Genomic DNA, 20,186 nt, shown 5'->3' with positions numbered 1-20,186 from the left:
GGTGTTAGCCTTTTTTACCAACTCACCCTAACCTTAACCATATGGTAGTTGCCATGTGAATCCAATATCTGCACTCTTTTCTGGCTACGGGCTTGAAAAAAAGACCTTCTACCTCACACATAGTCCCCACAGTGCCTCCTCTTCTGTTGTGGGCCAATACAATCCAATAGACCCAATAGTCCATTAAGGACACCTAAACAAACCTAATCAAGATTTGGGGTTAAAACAGCAACGGAGGTTTATTGGGAGGAGGTGCCAATCTGAATAGATTAGACAAAAGTGTGTGTGTGTGTGTGTGTGTGTGTGTGTGTGTGTGTGTGTGTGTGTGTGTGTGTGTGTGTGTGTGTGTGTGTGTGTGTGTGTGTGTGTGTGTGTGTGTGTGTGCTGTTTTTTGTTTTTTTCCGAAGGGTAGTCAGTAGAAGCTGAATGCGGATGAATGACAGAGAGAGTGTGAAAGAGGGAGAAAGAGAGATTGTGTGCAGCGGTCTCTGCTAAGCTCCACACAGGACCTATCATTACCAGATGTCACAGTGAGGGTGGCTGCCAGCCGAATCACTGCTTATTGCTTTAAACTCAAACTCTCTGCCTCTTTCTCTTCTTCTCCTTCCTTCTTTTCCCTGTCTCCTGCTCTCTCTCCCTCTTTTTTTTTTTTTTTCTTCCTTTCCCTTCTCCATTTCCAGCTGTTTTTGGAGCACGCAGCGAGAACGGGGGAAGTTCTCCACCAATTGTTTCGGTCCTGAGAGGAGCTCGGCGGTCGGACCCTCCCTCCTTCTATCTCTCTCCCCTCTCTTTCCTCTGTCTCTCTTCCTCTCTCTCTCCTCCCCTTGTTGTGACAGAGCACACCTGCTTGATCTTGGCTGCACGCGTTCTGAGTCTAATTACCCCATAGGCCCTCGCAGCCACTTCAGTCTCATCCCCCCCACTCGACTGGATTTTTGGAAGTCAAGCTCATCTCGCACAACTTTACTCTCTCTGCCTTGCTTCTTCTGAGAACGGGTAGGTTAATCCTTTACTCTGATAGAGGAGGAAAGTATGGGTAATAATGGCTGAAGTTAGGTTAAGATAAAGGAGTTGGGTTTCAACATGGACTCATCTTTAAAGCGAGCAAGAATAGTCTTGAGAGAAGGGTTTCGCTTTTGCTGGATTGCAACTTTTTGCATGACAAAATCTAAAATTCATGATTTAAAAGTCACATTATTTGCTGATGATGTTATTGTATAAAGATAGGATTACTGCAGGTTTTTTTTTTTTTTTGCAGTTTCTTAAACTGGATTTGGGTACAATTTGATTCACTTTGTCGTACATTAATGTATGTTGTGTATATTCCGGATGTTGCCAGGTCTTGTTCCCACAGCTCTCTTGGCTTTGTGATGAGAGACCTTTAATCAGTTCCAGTCCAATCGGCATACAGCTCAGTGAAAAGAGCAGCGGCTAGGGAAGGGGGTGTGGTAGTGCAGTTGATGCTGGTACCTCACTCCTCTGCCAAAAAAACCTTATTCTCCTGGCCCATCGTTAATCTTCAAGGTGTCCACCACCGCTGAGTGCCATGTGATGTGTTCAGCACTGTTTCCATTTACAACTTCAGCTTGCAGTTTCGTAATTTGTTGCTTTTTTTTGACACTTGTTTGTTGCTTGTTTGGATGTATCCCATATGGAAAGGCATTCCTCAAACTAGTTTTGTGAGTATTAGTTGTATGCACGGCAAGTGAATCAGATTTGTAATGCTTACATAAAGTCAAGGGGTTGAGTGAGGGGAAGGCAGAAAATTGAGATCTTCAACATTTGTGAGTGGAAAATGCTTTTGTGTCATTAATTTGTTCCCTTTCTCTCTTTATTTAGCTCTCTTTCATTCTTTATATCTCTCCTTCTCTTCCCCTGTGGCCTTGGGGCAGTCTACAAACAAACGAGGGAAATAAAAAAAGCTGAAACAACAACATTTCTTTGTGTTGATTCAGCCCATGTTGCTTGGCAAGATTTTGATTTGGAAAAGTTGTTTCTGCTTCCTTTCACACTTCAGCAGTTCGTTTGAGAATGCAATCAGACCGCTTTAACCCCAATCTCTTATCTGCTCTGCGGCCCTGTTTCTTCTCAATGTGAACCTTCTCTGCCCACCGTGGCGTCTGCTGCTGTGTTTTCACAGGAGCAGGACAGGACCCAAATTGCTAGGGGCAACTCAAAGTGAGCGGCTTTGAAGAGGAGATGAAAAAAAGCTGTACCTGGCAACGCACAGTGCCATTAATCCCGTAATGGTACAGCTTCCTCTATCAAAGAGAGGTCTGAAGGCTTCCCGGCAAGCCACCACACAACTCTCAGCTAACTCATTACATCCTTTATGCCAGCAGGGAAAAAACCTAATAAGGCTCAGCTGCACTGAATTGAGTAGACCGGAGTGAAACTGAACAAGGGAAAAAGTGAGACAAACGAAATAGACTGAAAAGTGGGACTTGGAATAGAATAGAGGCTGAAAGAGGCAAACACTGTACTACAGTACATTCTGAGCAATAAAAGTACTTCAGTAGTTCATACTTTAGTTTTGAGCTGAGCAGATGTTTAACATTTGAACCTGAAGTGAGTGAACGAAAGGTTAGGAGGAGACAAGGCCCAGATTTGCACCCAGGGGCTACATTTTTTCCATCTGTACTTAAACTCCCTGGGTAAAAAACTGCAAAAGAACAATGGAATTGAATTGACATCAGCCATGAAGGCCCCCCCCTCCTTTGCTCATTGGAATACCAGAAGGTTCCACATGACAATCTTTCTGGCCAAAGTTTAAGGGTCAGTCAGAGAAAGAAAATACCATAAGCTATGGGAGAGAAGCCGGGGAAGGAAGAAAAAGAGCACAAAAAAAGGGAGGAGGAGATGGAAAGAGAAGAAAGGGAGAGAAGGTTGGGCAGTTTGTCCACGTCTGTGCAGTGCAGACTGTTGATAATGGGACTGAGGTTGATGGCAGGCTGACAGCTCTTCTCATGGAACAGCTGAAATGTGGTTCAACCGCTCGCTGGCTTTCTCATGCCATGGCTCCACTAAACAGGCATGCTTTAGAGACCCTAAAATGATCTTTCAATAATAGTTATGGCTCTGACACTTTTTCACTTTTTCTGCATAAAGAAATGATTTTCATTGTAGTGGTCAAAAGAGTGTCTTGGGCATTCTCGAAGCCAAAAAACGGTCCACGCTAACATAAATGGGAGCATGGACGGCTATTTTAAAGACTAATCTGATTTGGCATAACCCCATTACAAAAACGTTTTGGTTCTGAACTTGTTTGTTGGCCGTGTCTTTGCATATTTTCAGATACACATGTTCCTGCTCACAAAATCCCCTGATATATCAGAGATTTGTTGAAGATACCGGCCACTGACTCCTCACGCCACAGCCGAAGGAAGAGTTTCAAAAATCCCTCATGTTTTTACATTTCAGCATTATCGATCATGCTTTTGTGTAACTGCATGGGACTCCCATTCATTTGGTGATGGGTTAAAAGGGCCACACGTGTTTTAAACGTCCTGTGGCCATGTAAATACCTTCCAGTGATTCATTGCTGACAGACGCTCTGCAGAGGCAGACGCAGGCCTGTGGAGAGTTAGACGGGAGGGGGGGGGGGGCTAATGGACAGGGGTGGACGACGGGTATGGAATGGGTGTCTGCTATATTGTTTCCTTCTTTGCACCATGGTTTGATTTGCTAAAACCCTGACACCATGATGCTGGACACAATTTTGTTATGCAATAGTCGATATCTCATTGATTTTCTATGCGTTCATTGAAAGGCAGTGAGAAAGAGGAGAAAGTGACAAAGCAAAGCAGGGAAAATTACTTTACTCCCTCATGCGAGCTCTGCTTCCTGTCTGGGAATCATTAGTAATGCTGGGGCCAGACTTCGGGGAGATTGGAGGGAGGGATGAGACAAAAGAGGGACACGGGAGAATTGACAAGGATGCCGCTGCCACTGGAAATGTCAACCTCCGCCCGTTTTTTTGAATGATGAATCGCAGGTTTCAGAGACACGAGAAGAAGATAGAGATGGTTCACGGATTACTTACCACATGTACTTTTCTGGGATGTGGTAGATTGTAAATCTTTTGAAAATACCCAGCTGCTTGTGCTTTTAAATTTTTGATACATCTCTTCTTTACCCACCGCGCTTCAACATACATCTGCTGACCATTCGAAGCCTCTTTGGAAGGCCTTGAACCATCATTTCAGTTGGGTTTGTTTTCTTGGTTCACCAATGGTTGAAGTCCAAATCCTGTTTACGGAAGTCACCATATATGCTTTTTTAGAATTGGGTAAAAAAAAAGGCTAAATCCATCAGATGCATTCTATTGCATGGTGTTTAAATGTCCATTAGTAGGAAACAAGCGTGTACCAATTCCTGCCACATTTGCACTGATTAGTGTCAGTCCAGTTCTTGTGAATAAAGCCTGTTCTGTTTGTTTTTTTTTCATCTTGCAAGCTGGCATACAGCCGTATCACAATGTGATGCTGGCCAGTGAAGGTCCCCCATATCATTTCATAATGATACATTATGAAAAGAACTTGGGAGAGAAAAGTTTAGAATGGTACAATTGGTACATTTAACATTATATTAAAACCAGTGTTTTAAAAGGAATGCCATTAGTAAGTTATAAAACAAGTGATGCAAACAAAAATACCAATGTGTGAAATGTGTTGTGTTGTCTAAGCTGCAGGGCACTAGACGACACGTTTTCTAACATCAAGGTTTGACCTCCAGCTTGGTTTGATCCCTCAGTAAAAGGGAAAATGATAAGGAAATACCTTTAATCCCAAAACAGAAATCTTCTTTAAAGGGGATTAGAAATGGCGAGATACAGAGTTTGCATGATGAAGTCATGTTTCAGCATGCTCTGTTGGCAGCCCTCTGGGTTTAGCATGCACCAACACACACACACACACACACACACACACACACACACACACACACACACACACACACGTGTAGTTGAGGAGCCTGTGTCGTGTGTTCAGGAGATTATTTAAATGTATTTGTGTGTGTGTGTGTGTGTGTGTGTGTGTGTGTGTGTGTGTGTGTGTGTGTGTGTGTTTATATAGAAGTGGGGGCATCTTCTTTGAGCAGGCCATCCTGCAGGGCCGGTGGACACATCTGAGCACACTGGTAATGAAAGAACCAACGCCTGGGGCACAGCAAGTTGCCTCATGCATAAAGCAGGGAAAAGCCTTGAATTTCAACTTTTGAAGATACGATTGCATTTGGCCATAATTCCTTGTTCTGTGTTTTGAATAGCAATAACTCTCTACAATATACAGCCCTCTATCTTCAAGTCCAAAACCCCCTAACTCAATGTTATTACCATTTACCGCATATTACTCTGCAGTTGTGGTTGCAAACAACAATCTTTGAGAATCTCTTTTTCCCGGATTTGTTTCAAAATCTTGTTTTAGACTCATCATCAACAACTCCTGGGCCTGATTATGACTTGCAAAATAACTGTAACTCTTGTCTTTGCAGTAATGCTGGAGCCAGTAAATGCCCATAGAGCTTAGTTTGAGATCTCTCCCCTCTTCTTCGTCTTGCCTGTCTGGCTTACATTAAAAGCTGCTGAAGCTTTTATGGACAAAAGGTTGATGGATTGATGGCAGAACACATGGAGGGCCATCTGAAATCCTGCACCAATGCACATGTGCATGTATATTGGTTTATGTGCTTGTGACTATGGGTCAAAGCAGGGAGATACGGTTCAGAAATCAGCAGTGAAACCTCTGTTATTGTGTGTACATTGCTGCTCCTTTAAGCCGAGCTGGTACACTGGCTTTGAGGATAATTCTGAATGTTCCAGCCTGCAAGATGTGTTGGATGTGAGCAGTTCACAACACTAGTAGCTCCTATGAAAAGTGACTTTCAAATACTTTCCAGTGTCTGCGATTAATGTATCATACTACGAGTCAAACCGATCTGGCATCCACGCAGGATTTCTTGCAGAAAACAAACCATCAAAAGGCATCTACAAACTCTTTTTAACCCCAAGAGCTTTGCATCTCTAAATCAAAATCTGCTCCTGCTGCCAAGTCTGCAGACAAGGTTTTTGTTGGATTGAGCTTTTTTTGCTGCGCTTAGATAAGAGAGCCTGACACAGCCAAGATTACTCAGACTGTCGAAGACTGGAACAGCGTGTACTCTGGATCAACTGTATGTTCAGACCGGAGCCCTTTGTTTCTGTGCCTCCCACTACAGTATGTACTCCATGTTTCCAAGTGAGACAAAATGGCAAAAGGTCTGCGTGGAAAACTGCATCTACATAACAAACATTGTACACTACAATACACTTACAGGCTCTAATTGCTGACTTATGAAATCACCCTTTTTTAAAAAAAAAAAAAAAAAATGTTTTAGGTTTTTCCACTTCATAGTAACAGAGCAAGAGTTTAAAAAAAGAAAGTCAGAGGCAGAGCTATCCCATCCAACACAATTCTCCTCTGAATGGCCTTGATTTCATACTCTATGCAAGCACTGTAACCACTGGACTGAAGCTGTACAGCGTGTCAAAGTGGTGGCTGTTTTGTGGACATGGACTATAATTACTGCTTGCGTTGAGAGTCCCTCTGAGCCCTGATCCGGTGACCTGGCGTAACCCTAACCTGGATTTACTCTACATCAGCATATCTCTTTCTCATTGTCAAAGACACCTGGTTAAAAACCTTTGAAAGACTTAACCCTTTGAACGTATTTTTACTTGTACATATTATAATGGCCGCACATACAGCACAACTTGTGCACTTGCTTGAATACACTTAAAAACACAAACTATTGCTTTATTCACTTCAAAAACATAAATAGTACACTCATATGACAGAAAGTAAGCTAAGATACAGCACATAAGCATCATGCACACATACCATATAAACCAGCCAAGAGTCACTTTCAGCTCTGGCCAACTGATGGTTTTGGGTCAGTTTCATCACCCTGGTCATGATGTTCAGGTCAAGGTCCTGTTGCAGACCAGCTACTCCCAAATCATTTGTTAGCAGCTGCGGCTCAAATCTGCCCTTCAATTATTGTGGCACCAAGAAAGAAGGAGCAACTTTTGGCTATATGCATGACAAGCAGATTGCTGGGTCTTTGAGACTGTGTGTGTGTGTGTGTGTGTGTGTGTGTGTGTGTGTGTGTGTGTGTGTGTGTGTGTTGCTGGTAAAAAGGTCAGACAGTTTTATGCATCTGCACATTGTTTGAGTTTGAGAGAGTGCGCGGATGTGTCAACTGGTTTCTGGTTGTGTTTATAAATAATCGACAGCAAAAGGAAGGAGGATTCTCCCAGTGACTCCACTAGTACAGTAAATGCCTGCTATTTAAAGGGCTTTAATGGTAATGTGATTTATTACTTTTGAATAAATGATGTAGCCCAGTGGCAGCCATAAGACTACCCATGATGCATCCCATGTGTATTACTGTAAAAGCTAATGCAGATGTTCATTTAGAAAATGACAAAGAAACCACGTGGACTGCTCCAAAAGCAAATTACACAGGGATCATTAGACCAATAGCAAAACATTAGTAGGCTACACTTGTAGTATGGTGATTCCCGATCAGGAGAATTTCTCCTGTAGGTGGGAGGTGATAAAATATATCCACATAGTCACATTTCATATCTAAAGACTGCATGGTGATTTAATGTGTGTGAAAAAAAGCTAATGCTGACGCTCAAATAAATAAAATTTGTTAATAATGGATATATGCTTGAAATAGATAGCCAATGATTGATAAATGACAAAAAAAGGGTAACTAAAATTACAAGATAAGCAGTTAAATATGGTAATGTTAGATATCTTAAATAGCTAAAATTGATTGTATCATTTGGATTAATTTTACTAAAAGTAATGTACATCCAGCTTATGCCACTGCAAGTGGTCATGATATAAACTGAAATATTGATTGTAAATTTGTACAATTTCCATTGTGTCAGTCTAACAGTTTTCACTGTTATGTGATTAACAGTGTTGAATTCTAGTTTTGAAACTACTGCAAACCACTGCTAAAGTAGATATTGCAAAGACTGAATTAAATTCAGACAAGTATCACTACTTTTTACTTCAGGTCTTATCATTTGGTCCCCCTACGGTTTGTTCCCTCTGATAAAGTACTACTGTGTCATTTTCTCATTTGGGGTTGCACTAATCACCTTTCACCTTCTGTCTAAAACCGACCACATTAAGACATTTTTTGATCAACTCCCTAAATTGTTGCACCCAAGTGTTTAACCTGCTGGTTCTCCACCTTTCACCTTTTGCCCTTTGCTTCTCTGGACTTCTCTCAATGCGTTTTCTCTTTCATTCACTGTGTCCTTCTCTCTTCCCAGTGGGAATCAAACGTCTCCCTTCACAGTGAATGAGAAACAAACCGAGTATGGTAGTTTCAGAACTAATCATAGACAGACTGTTTTGAAAGTGTATCCACCCAAACCTTTGAACTGTCTTCTCGTCCTCCAGGCTCCCTGCTAGCAGCACCATGAGGTCAGCCTGTCTCTCTCTGCTCCTGGTCACTGCCTGTTGGGCTCTGCCCTTCCGCCAGTCCGGCTTCCTAGACTTCATGATGGAGGATGAGGCGGGATCGGGTGGGTTTGAGGGGCCTCCAGATGTATCCTTCCCTGCCATGCCAGTAGGACCCAAGTGCCCCTTCAGATGCCAGTGCCATCTGCGAGTGATCCAGTGCTCTGACCTCGGTAAGAAAAGGCATATTTTCTTATAGTTTTCCACCGCTACATGCACACACACACACATCATGCTGTGCACTGCTACGTCCAGGCGTATGACCTGTTATTGGTCTCAAAACCTGTGCATTTAAAAACCAGGTGATGAGGCAAAGTGTCTGAGCAGAAAATCATCCTCGCGAGGGAACATTTCTGCGCTGCGCGCACAAATGCGGTTCTGCCGACTTCTCACCAATTTGACTTTGGAGACTCCACCGGGGGGCACCAGTGGTAATGATCATCACGCACAAATGCGATCCCTTGAAATGATCACATATGCCACCATTTTGGTTGCAGTCTGGAGCCTTGATTGTACCGATGCTACATGTAGCCCACAATCCCTAAAATGAATCAGTGCGACTTGGTGTTAATTATAGTTCAGTCCAAATGCAACAAGCTTCTTGTTCATGTCCATTTTGTTTTTCCATTCCTCCATCTGGATCTGGATTTCAAACAAAAGACTTAACTGGATGAGATGAGGTCAGATGGGTGTCTGCAGTAATTTCAATGTACTTTTATTGTGTTGAGTGACATTAATGTTTTTTTTTTTTGGAAGCGGAAAAAGTCCCTGACTTTACAAACCGTCCACCCAAACCCACATCATTTCAGGGTCATGTTAAGTTATGCATTATTGCAAAATCCTCCGGAGAACATGACACCCATGTTGAAACCTTAAATGCTCACAGATGCTGTGAGGCTTATTTCACTTCCTGTACCAATTACATTATTTGCCTTTTTTCAGGCCAAATTGTTTTGAAACATAGGTGGAGATTAAAAAAGGTCAGATTTGGCTTTGGAAAGTCCTGAACAAACCAGAATTTTAACAAGCTTGTTTCATAATGTAAAGCTTACTCATCAAGGTTTAAAGACTACAATTACTCCGCCGGCTTTCTAATTCAGCACAGTCACAACAATTTACTTGATTGTCATCTATGTTGTTTGGAGCCAATCCACTGTGTTAGTCTAATCTGATATACAAGAGCTTGAGTCACAGAGACTCTGTCATAGAAAAGTCCCTGACCTCATTTATTCTTGTATATTACATAAAAGTGCTTCGCTACGCAGTTGGGTTTGATAGTTTTTTGGCACTGCTTTTATTTGGAAAGGATGGAGCACGAGCTTCAAAGAGGCAGATGAAGGAAAAGAGGGAGTGACACAGATGGACAGGATGAAATAAAAATGGAGGACAGACATAACCAGCTCAGAGCCAACTTTGGTTTAGTAAGCTTCAGAAGGCCTGGGTTGAGACGGTGAAATGAAATGCCGTTTACATATGATACAAGTACAAGCAGAGCATGCAGACAGTTGGAGAGAGTGAGGTTCAGGAAAACACCGGTTCCATTACATCAGTCCTCCAGCCGGGGCCCCAGTCAGATGCAGCTCCATGGCGCGATTCTCAACTAATGCATGAGTACTGTTGGCCCCGAGCCTCCATCTGTTCCCCAGACCGGCTGGCCTGCATGCAAACACACACACACACACACACACACACACACACACACACACACACACACACACACACACACACGCTTAGACACACACACGATTAAAACTTATATGTATATATTTGGGCACAAGCACACAGGCCCGGGCAAGACAGAAGAGTCTGCTCACCATCCCAAAGCACTCTTTCACTTTGTAGATGTGGATTTTCCTGTGTGAGTTTGCAGCTGGCAGGATGACAGCTCAAACATTCAGGAGAGAAAATTAAGCCTTGGGTTGAAATGAGTTTATATTTGCTTATCCATTGACCGGCACAACTGCCTATTCTTGTTGCAGGTATTTATCTAATGGCACAATCGGCAGCTTCAATTATTAAAGATGCACCTTTTATAAACCCTGATTGTGTAAGATGTGCAGTTATAAATCCAAACTTACTGCCGTCAGTAATGCTTGGGAGTGTCCGGCGCAGTCTAAAACAATTATGCACTTCATCTTCCAATCACTTTGCTATAAAATGGAGTGAACAATTGTGACTATTTAAAAAAAAAAAAAAAAAAAAAAAGGATATAGAAATGAGGCAGCAAAAGATGAGATCGTCTGACTTTAAGAGAAGAACAATAATAAAAAAAAAAGTGTGCAAGTATAGAGGTACACAGTGTAGTGCAGCCATGATAGTGGTGACCACAAACAGCTGCGATGGTTTGTTGGTCATCCACTGCCGAGTTGGAAAAGCTGACAGAAAAGCAGACTTAGCTGGAAGTAATGTTTGGGTGAGCTGCAAAGAAGTCGTCACAAGCTTCCAGGACAAAATGTGTCCAGACATACGTATGCGGACTGGAGATGCAGAATGTAAGCTTCTTTGTTAAACAGTTTATTCTACGCCTCTTCCTCTGAAATGTAAACTACCCATTATGAATCTCAGTGTATTTTTTGGGTTACCACGGATGCAGAAGAGCATACACCATGACTCCCAGCTGTCTTCGCTCTACCCACTCCACCAAACAGTCTTTCACTACCGATGCCATTTTCTGCGTCACATTAACCACGACGTGCTGCGCTAAAGTCCAAGCAAAACGATTCTGCGTGAGCTCAGCGTTCAGGTATGCTGTCGCTTTCTTACTCCAAAGGAAATTTGTTCTAAGGTCCATTTCCACCACGTGTGCCTCGGAGCACATCAAACACTTATTTGGTCCCTTTGGAATGTCAATATAAAACCCATTCTGCTCCAAGTCCCTATCATCGAGACTTTATGGAGCATGCTACTTTGACAAAGCAGAGTGTCGCTACTGTAACTTCGGTTACTCTTTCCTGCTCATCCAGGTTTAACTCTGCCATAACGGTTCTCAAGAGCGTAAACTTGTTTTTTTTTCTCCACAACATTAAATATGTATGATTATATGAGCAACAAAGTTAAAGTTCAGACTTAGATGTTGCTAAACTCTGATTGATTGGTGCGTGGGAACATGTACTTTATTGACCCCTTATTGGGAAATTCTATTACAGCAGCGGGTTATCCAGGTATTGCACAGGAAAGGTAAAGATACATAACACTAGGAGAGTTATAAGTCTATAGAATATAAACAGTATACTAGAATACCAAACTACTACAACAAAAAAAAATTGTTGGGTTTTTTTAAATACAATGAAGTAAATCTGATCTGTGTCCCTGCTCCTTTGTACGCGGCCCTCAGCAATTCTTTTATTTAAGTCTGCTTTAATTTGTGCACTGTGAAACCAAACTAGACTAAAAAGCATAAATTTCCACGCGAACGATGGCTGGTGAATGCACTCTTAGTAGACCTGATTTACAAGACTATAGGTCCTCAGTAAGTTGTTGTAAACTCTACAGTTGACTGGCCATCAAACTCTTGAAATATGGAGACAAGTAGGTCCATTTCCTGTCAAGGTCAGAGTGTGGTTAACCTCATCTCAAGAACCAGGGCTGTCACCGCCTCACCGCAAACTTAGTTTCCTGTTACTCATCATTCTGATAGATTTATTGCATTTGCGTGCCTCTATCCTCTTACCCTAAATCTGATCCAAACAATGTCTCATAAACATTCACCATCAGGTCTGAAGACAGTTCCTGAGGACATCCCAGACGACACCACCCTGCTGGACCTGCAGAACAACAAGATCACTGAGATCAAGGAGAATGATTTCAAGAACCTCAAAGGACTACACGTAAGAGACATTTCACATCTGCAGAGCTTCATGTCGGTGTAGTATTTCTAATGTTACGTAATAGGGATTCGGTTACATAACAACCTTTCTGCAACCCTTCAAGATGAACCTTGGTGATCCCCACGGGGAAACATCTTGTTTTTGAATGTTCTTGGTTGTGTGCCCATTCATTTCTTAATAACTATAAAATGTTACCACCCTCAGAGCTGCTCATTCTGAAAACATGGACCCCACTTCACCTCCCATCCCCAAACTCTCCTCAACCTCCTCCATATATCCTCCACTCCCCCAAGTCACCAGGTGCATGGAAACTATTCACCCGAAGGCTGTGCACCCTCACGCCCTTAAACTCCTTTAGCTTTCTTGCTTGCAATAAATACCTCCGTCTGAAGGCCAGAGCTGTTTCCACTGTAGTGTAACTCTCAAGGGGAAAGACCACATACCTAGCATTGCCTCATCTCTGCTTTACATTTGAGTGAAACAGCAGGAGTGAGATTTCTATGAAAATGCGTTAGGGATAACTCCAGAGTGGACTTGAGCTTGGCTCTTCATCTTGACAGCACAGGCACCTGGTCGAAACAGCTGCTGAGCTCAAAAATGTCCTGTTTGTGTAGAATTTAATCTGGAAAGAACAGGTTTTCAATCGTCCCATGGTGCAATTGTAGCAGGAAATGGTGTGAACTTCCAAATACAGGTCAAATTCCATAATAATAGAAGTTTTTAATTTAAATAAGAACAGACAGGAAAAAATGCTATAAAAAATGCCAACATTAATTCTTGGTCCATTTTTGGATGCACTTTTTTTACTTCCCCAAAGTGTTACACAATACACCATGCAGCAAGAATTACAGAAGTAATATGTAGTAGTAGCAGCTCATCTCATTTGATGTTCTTCCTTATAGGCACTGATCCTGGTGAACAACAAAATCACCATCATCCACGCCAAGGCCCTCAGCCCTCTGACCAAGCTGCAGCGTCTCTACCTGTCCAAGAACATGCTGAAGGACATGCCCGCCAACATGCCCAAGAGCCTGCAGGAGCTGCGCATCCACGAGAACGAGATCACCAAGATCAAAAAGGCCTCCTTCCAGGGCCTGTCCCATGTCATCGTCATGGGTATGAAAATAAAATCATTTTCTTATTTGTTCAAAAATGGTAATATTTATATGGATAGCGAACTGCTTGAAGAGGTTTGTGGGATATGTTTTTCAACAGCACAGGTCACATATCCGGAGGTATGATTGTGCGGATGGCTACAGTTCAACAGGCATGATAGAAAATAATGACCCAGAGGGAAACCGGTGTTTTGAATTTAAATTTTCCACGGTTTCCACGAGTAAAAGCAAACAGTCATTTTACCCAGTAATTTTATCCATTGTTCAAATGAGTACTTGCGTGGGAACGGTAAATTAATGAAATTAAGTTTGCATGACTGGCATTTCAAGATTTACACGTCATTTACACGCATGATTACGTCGCATATGTTTTCGTTTGTCGTCCTTTATCCGTCCATCCGCTCCATATCCTCCTCTTGTCCCTTTGAGAACTCATCTCTAACTTCCTGTTCCACAAATTAAAAAGTGTCGTTGCTCAACTGAAGCTTAAAGTGTGGATTTAATCACTTAAAATGCAATGACATGAGAATTAGGATCTGTGACAAATCAGAAAATCTGGCATGGAGAAAGGCTGCGTTGCAAACACAATCTATTCTCTTGCCCAAGACTTTATTTACTCGTGACTCGGCTCCATGTTCCTGTAACGCCCCAGGAGAGGAATCAACTTCATAGACGTGGTCTGTTACTGCTGTTCTCTTTTTTTTTTTCTCCTTTCTGTCTGCGCTTACAAGTGTTTGTTTGTTTTTTTCTTCCTTTTTATTTTCAGAGCTTGGGTCCAACCCTCTGAGGAGCGCAGGAATTGAGGCCAGCGCTTTCGCTGACCTGAAAAGGGTCTCCTACATTCGCATTGCAGACACGAACATCACAGACATCCCCAAAGGTGAAGATTTATCTATTTCCACAAATAATTTCACTTAATCCAAGTTTTATCTCGCAAGGGTTCAGCCAGAAACGTCAGTTTTCTATCAAAAGAATGCATGCTTGGATTTAAGTGTTCAGCAAAACAATGGACTCGACGTGAAAAAATAAAAACACACAAACTGTACTGCATGGTATCGCAGGGTGGGAACATGTCTGGTATTTTAATAAAATGATGGAAACTGTCATCCCTTGATAATTAATCTGTACTTTTTAAAGATGAAATGTATTGTTGCAAGTTGCCAACTAACACCTAAATGTTTCCCAGCTCATCACTTTATTAATGGTGGTAATCCTTGTCTTGTGGGTTGTCAGGTCTGCCAAGCTCTCTCTCTGAGCTCCACCTGGATGGAAACAAGATCTCCAAGGTGACGGCTGGCAGCCTCAAGGGCCTGAAGAACCTGGCCAAGTAATAAGAATTATGATTCTCTCTTTACAGTAACCCATATTAACCTCATTTATTTCCTACTTAGATTAAAAGCAATACTTTGTCGAACAGCAGACACTGCTGCCATGAATGGCATTTGCAAGATTTTGGTTTATGTTGTTATTTCAACTTGAATATGTCAGTTAGACAGCTGTATCTATGTTGAATTGGCTAATATCTGCTACCAAAAGCTATTTGTACCAGATCAAGAAAGGTTTTAGCTGTAAAACGCCAGATTGAATTTAGCGAGGTGTGAGTACATACATATATACATATATATATATATATATATATATATATATATATATATATATATATATATATATATATATATATATATATATAACTTTTTGAAAGAACTAAGCTTTTTCAGGCCTTATTTCATCTTTCAAAAAAAAGGTACATAGCCTGGCCCCTTTTGAGATGCAGTTCTTGTTCGGATAATTTTTTTCCTGCTGTATCATGTTTTCATTCTCTGGTACATGTATTAGCTTTACTCTGGTATAACCGTTCACAGGCTTTTACTGTATAACAAAACCCGAGACCTAAGCAGTAGTTTTTAGATAATCAAAATAACTGGTTTGCTCAAAATGTGGATACACTGTGTTTATAAGATTACTGCTCAGATTGTGCCAAAGATGGCATACCAAACTCGAACAAAGAGGGCTTTGATGTATCGTGAGTAGAGTTGGAGAGGATATGAGAGAAGGATGGTTATTATTTTACATTTTCTCATAATTTAGAAATGGACTGGGAAAGTAATGGCCTTAATCACAGCTGTAGATTATTTTCAGTATCTTCATTTCCTCAGCTCGTTTTTTTTCGTACCATATTGTTATCCAACAATCAATTTTTGCAGCCGGAGACAAACATTGATGTCATTATCTTTTTCTCCCCTCATGCAATTTGTGCTCTTGTGTTCTTTGTTCTGCTACACATTTCAATGTCTCATCTACTTGATTTTTTCCTGCAGGCTGGGTCTGAGTTACAATGAGATCAGCTCTGTGGAAAATGGCACTCTGGCTAACGTCCCCCACCTGCGAGAGCTGCACCTTGACAACAACGCTCTAATCAGTGTTCCCACCGGCCTGTCCGACCACAAGTACATCCAGGTACATACCGGTTCCATGAACACTATAATTAAAGTACTTCTCAGTGTTATCAATCCAGGTTTGAATCCCCGACATGATCACAAGAACCGGGGGAATTGCTATTGCGACCATTTAGTTCCAGTAAATTACCTCGGAGCATTAGCTACAGTACGTTTCTCATTTTCTTACGGTGTGATCACACACACACACACACACACACACACAGGTAATTTTCTCTGATCCAAACCATACTGGAAAAGTTGACTTTTTGTTGCATTTTTGCATTTGGTTTGCTTAGGTTCACACTGCCCGATTACAAGTCAAGCAAGGCTTCCATAACAAAAAGGCACATGGATTCATTTAGTTTGTTTATTGAGTCGAGTGTTGGTAGCCTGTCGTACTATGATGTTACAGCTTTTGGCAGTTGGGGGGGGAGTGTAAACAGACCTGATTCAAGGCCTTTTAACTGTAGTTTGGCCTCAGTTTATTTAACAATTTCATTAGCCCTCTCAAGGCTAAGTTACTGCTGCATCTATCCCATCCCTATAAAACCTTTTTGGGTAATTTTTGATAGTTTGTTGGGGTTTTATATTCACTCCTAATGAACTGCATTGTTCTTAGCAACCATTGCAAACCAAACTATGGGACGAAAAGAGTTTGGCGAAACAAATTCAGTTAGCACAAGCTTGTTGGAAGATCTCAGTGAAATCGGTGGGAATTATAACATTATAGTATAACATTATTACTGCATGAGTTGCATAGTTTTTCATGTTTATGCAAATGTACTAAGCTTTGGACTTTTCTTCATGTATAGTTTAGTATTTTTGGATCTAGAGGCTTTGAAATCTGTAATTAGCATTACATTGTCTATCCGTGCTGGTTCGAAGCAGCATCGACTCTTCTGAAGAATGATCATGTAGGAAGTCCTTTTCCAACTGTTTACAGTTAAACATCCTGAAAAAGGGAAAAAAAAAATCTATTTGCTTTCTTGAGCCATTATTATTTCTTGAGTGATCATCTTCTTTATCTGCTTTATTTTGCAAAACCTAAATTATTGCCAAGCACGTCCCACTCAGTGACCAAAGGTTGTCATTATTTAAATCCCTTCACTAGGTGGTCTACCTCCATGCCAACAAGATTGCAGCTGTGGGAACAGAGGACTTCTGTCCTCCTGGCCTCAACCACAAGAAGGCCATGTACTCTGGCATCAGCCTGTTCAGCAACCCTGTGCCTTACTGGGAAGTTCAGCCCATCACCTTCCGCTGCGTCTTCGACCGCTCCGCCATCCAGCTCGGCAACTACAGGAAGAAGTAGAGCGTCCTGCGCACCCCTGCGAGGAAGTGTGTGTGTGTTTGTAAATGAGCGTGTGAAAGTTTTCCAATTGCGCGTGTTTGACCACAGCCCCACAACACTGACCCCTAGCAACACTGCCTCCCCCACAGACGGTGATGTCATTAGTCCACACACACTCATTCCAAAATGTTAATGGACATGGACCTCAAAACACAACATATCATTTTCATTATTTAGCTTCAAGGTTGGTGCAGCAGTAGTACACGCGGCTTACAGCAAACACCAGCATATGGCGGTGATTCTCTCACACACACACACAGCACATCATTCATAGATGCAGTTATAAGCAAGCAATTAACATTTCAAATATGTTCTCACATACATGCTGTATCATTTGCATTCAGTGGACAAATTGAAATTCAGAGGTGAACCCTAACCAAAAAGATTTGAACCCTCACTCAGTGGAAAATGTTATTAATCCCACTTCGATCAACTTTCGATCTTTTAGCCATTGTATGAATTATAAGAAAGCTGGCCTGTAGAGCAGGCAGCAAGGGGATAACTTGTGTTTTACAATACCTTTAACAACTGGTATACTAGAATGTACTAGATATTACTTGTGTACTAGGAATAGCATTCAGAGTGTAACATTACCATGCTGCACTCTTTGAAAGAACTCAGAGTTTCTATTTGTATTGTACTCAATTCAAGTAGAGATAAAAGCAACCGTGACTTCTATCACATTGTGATTTCTTGTGCTTACTTCAGTGTTCTGGGTTTGGTTCTGGGTGTTTTTTTACACTTTTTTCTTTATCACATTTCCTCATGTTCCTTGCCTAGTGTATGTTGTTCCATTAAAAAAAAAAAAGAAGGTGAAAATAGCTTATAAAAAATGTAGAATAAACAATATGTTTTAAACAGAAGCCATTCCCAAAGATTTATATGCATGCCCTTATTTTTTTTTCTTTCAACTTGAACCAGGTGCTTTCTGGAATCTCTTGTTAATCCCTGTATGTATTTCTCTCCATGTTTTCCTGCCCTTTTAATTTCTTTTTTTTTTTGAGAGTCAAGAAAAATATGGTGTATGTGGACTAGCATGCCCACTGCAACCATGTTGGTGTGAATGTTGTATGTATAGACGCTGTATATAAACGCTGTATAAAAACCTCTCATTTGCTTAAAGGCACAAGCACTTACCATAGCTCAGACTTAATATATCAGCAACAAAGGTGTTCCTCTTTTTTTTCCCAGGAGAAGGGGCTCCAGCTAAGGTGTCCTGAACAAAATAAAAATACTAATGGAAAAAGTAGCAGTTTTTGATGCATGTAATGACCAGAACTTGCATTAATTATCAACGATTTCAATGGAGATTTGTGCTCCCACTGGATGGCGCTGCAATAGCTACAGCACAAATAAAGAGAGGGTGGCGGCCTCCTGGCGAACAAGGTCAAGAGGAGGCACAGGTATAGTTGTGAAGCAGGTGAGACACCTTAACAATAAACACACACATGAAGTGAATGTGCTCCAGGCACATATTCATGATTAAAAAAAAAGACAAAGATATTTAAATATTTAGAAAATGTGCTATTTTTATGAGATTCATGCATTTTAATGCTTCAGATTTTTCAAAAGGAAAGAAATGCACCCAAACAGCCTTAGAGTAGATTTCTTGCCACATTGCAACATATATTTCTGCTGTCCAGCTGACAACAAGAAAAGTACACTTCACAGAAATCTGGCTGTTAACATGTTTCAGCCTGATGGACACTTTTAAAAAAAAAAAAAAGTTAAAATTTTCACTTTTATTACACACTATCAGGTTTTGTTTAACAAAGCAATGTTTTTGTCATCTGGTAACAACAAATTAATATGTATGGGTCACATTCTTCTATACGTTCTATTAACATAACATGGGGGTCCATTCATCAAGTTCATTCACTCAGGATATGAATTTCAAATGCAGGGAATAGTGTCGTAGCTACTTTGACTTTAATAATAACAGCATTGTACAGGAAACTAATGGCAGTGTCCTGTTAAAGACCCATGTTCAACAAACTACACTGAAAAATACTTCCACAAATAATTTAGTCCCATCGAGCCTTTCAGACCTATTTTTCATAAAGGATTAAATTATATTACCAGTGGGTGACAACATACGGAACTTGTTCCAATACAGCCTTCAATCCATTTTCTATAATCCCTTATCCTGGACAGGGCTCAAGGAGGGTGGAGCCATTCCCAGCATCCATTGGCCAAGAGTCAGGGTGCATCACAGGATGTACTGTATACATTTACAGGACATATATGCATCTACATATACACAAATAGATGGACAACGCATTGAATTTAGAGTCTCCAGTCCACCGTTTCTGTGGTCTGTGGGAGGAAACCGTAGCTCCCTGAGGAAATCAAACTGACACAGGGAGAACATGCAAACTCCACATGGGCCGGCAGGTTCCATTATAGACGCCCCTGCTGTGGATAGAAAAATATATATTACTGAGCCATTGTACCAACACATCCATGTACCGGGGGAGTAAAAACAGCAGGATGGAGGGTCTAAAAGAAAAGTTTAAAAAATCGGACTTGTTATGGATTCTCTTTGAGCTACCTCTGTAGTCTCCAACTCATATTGATGGGTTTTGTGGTCTGAGGTAAAACTGAAATATTTGCTCAAGAACCATTTCTGGCCTCTGCCACCAGTGATTTAAAATCCTTCAGTCATTTAAAAGACTGTAATGGGAATATTTTGGTGAAAGAAAATACTCCCTTGAGACATATGGTGGTTGGGACTCCTGCCTCTGCAAGCAGGTCGTTTGGTGTCTTCAGCTTTTGTTCACCAATTTTTCATTTTGTTGCATTGTTTGAAGTTTCAGAAGTGACAATTATCATTAACATGCTATCGGATGAAAAATAATAAGTAAAAACATAAGAGATCATTAATTCAATTCATCCCCGAAAAAGCTAGGTTTTCTTTTTGAGCAAAAGTATCA

The 20,186-nt window shown here is 41.2% G+C and overlaps 1 protein-coding gene across 1 annotated transcript; it reads left to right on the top strand.

Moving 5' to 3' along the window:
• Positions 1 to 495: 495 nt before the first annotated feature.
• On the top strand, positions 496 to 18,360 carry dcn (decorin). Its single transcript, XM_068717393.1, has 8 exons — positions 496 to 996; positions 8,463 to 8,695; positions 12,237 to 12,349; positions 13,252 to 13,465; positions 14,231 to 14,344; positions 14,698 to 14,791; positions 15,783 to 15,921; positions 17,014 to 18,360. The coding sequence occupies exons 2-8, from the start codon at positions 8,482 to 8,484 to the stop codon at positions 17,212 to 17,214; spliced, it is 1,089 nt and encodes a 362-aa protein (XP_068573494.1). The 5' UTR covers positions 496 to 996; positions 8,463 to 8,481; the 3' UTR covers positions 17,215 to 18,360.
• The last annotated feature ends 1,826 nt before the right edge of the window (positions 18,361 to 20,186 follow it).

Source organism: Cebidichthys violaceus, unplaced genomic scaffold, assembly GCF_023349555.1.
Source record: "Cebidichthys violaceus isolate CVI_PGR_0920_01 unplaced genomic scaffold, fCebVio1.0.p SCAF_21, whole genome shotgun sequence".
Taxonomy (NCBI): Eukaryota; Metazoa; Chordata; class Actinopteri; order Perciformes; family Stichaeidae; genus Cebidichthys; species Cebidichthys violaceus.
The sequence above is the reverse complement of the archived record's forward strand: the minus strand, read 5'-3'. Positions and strand labels throughout refer to the sequence as shown.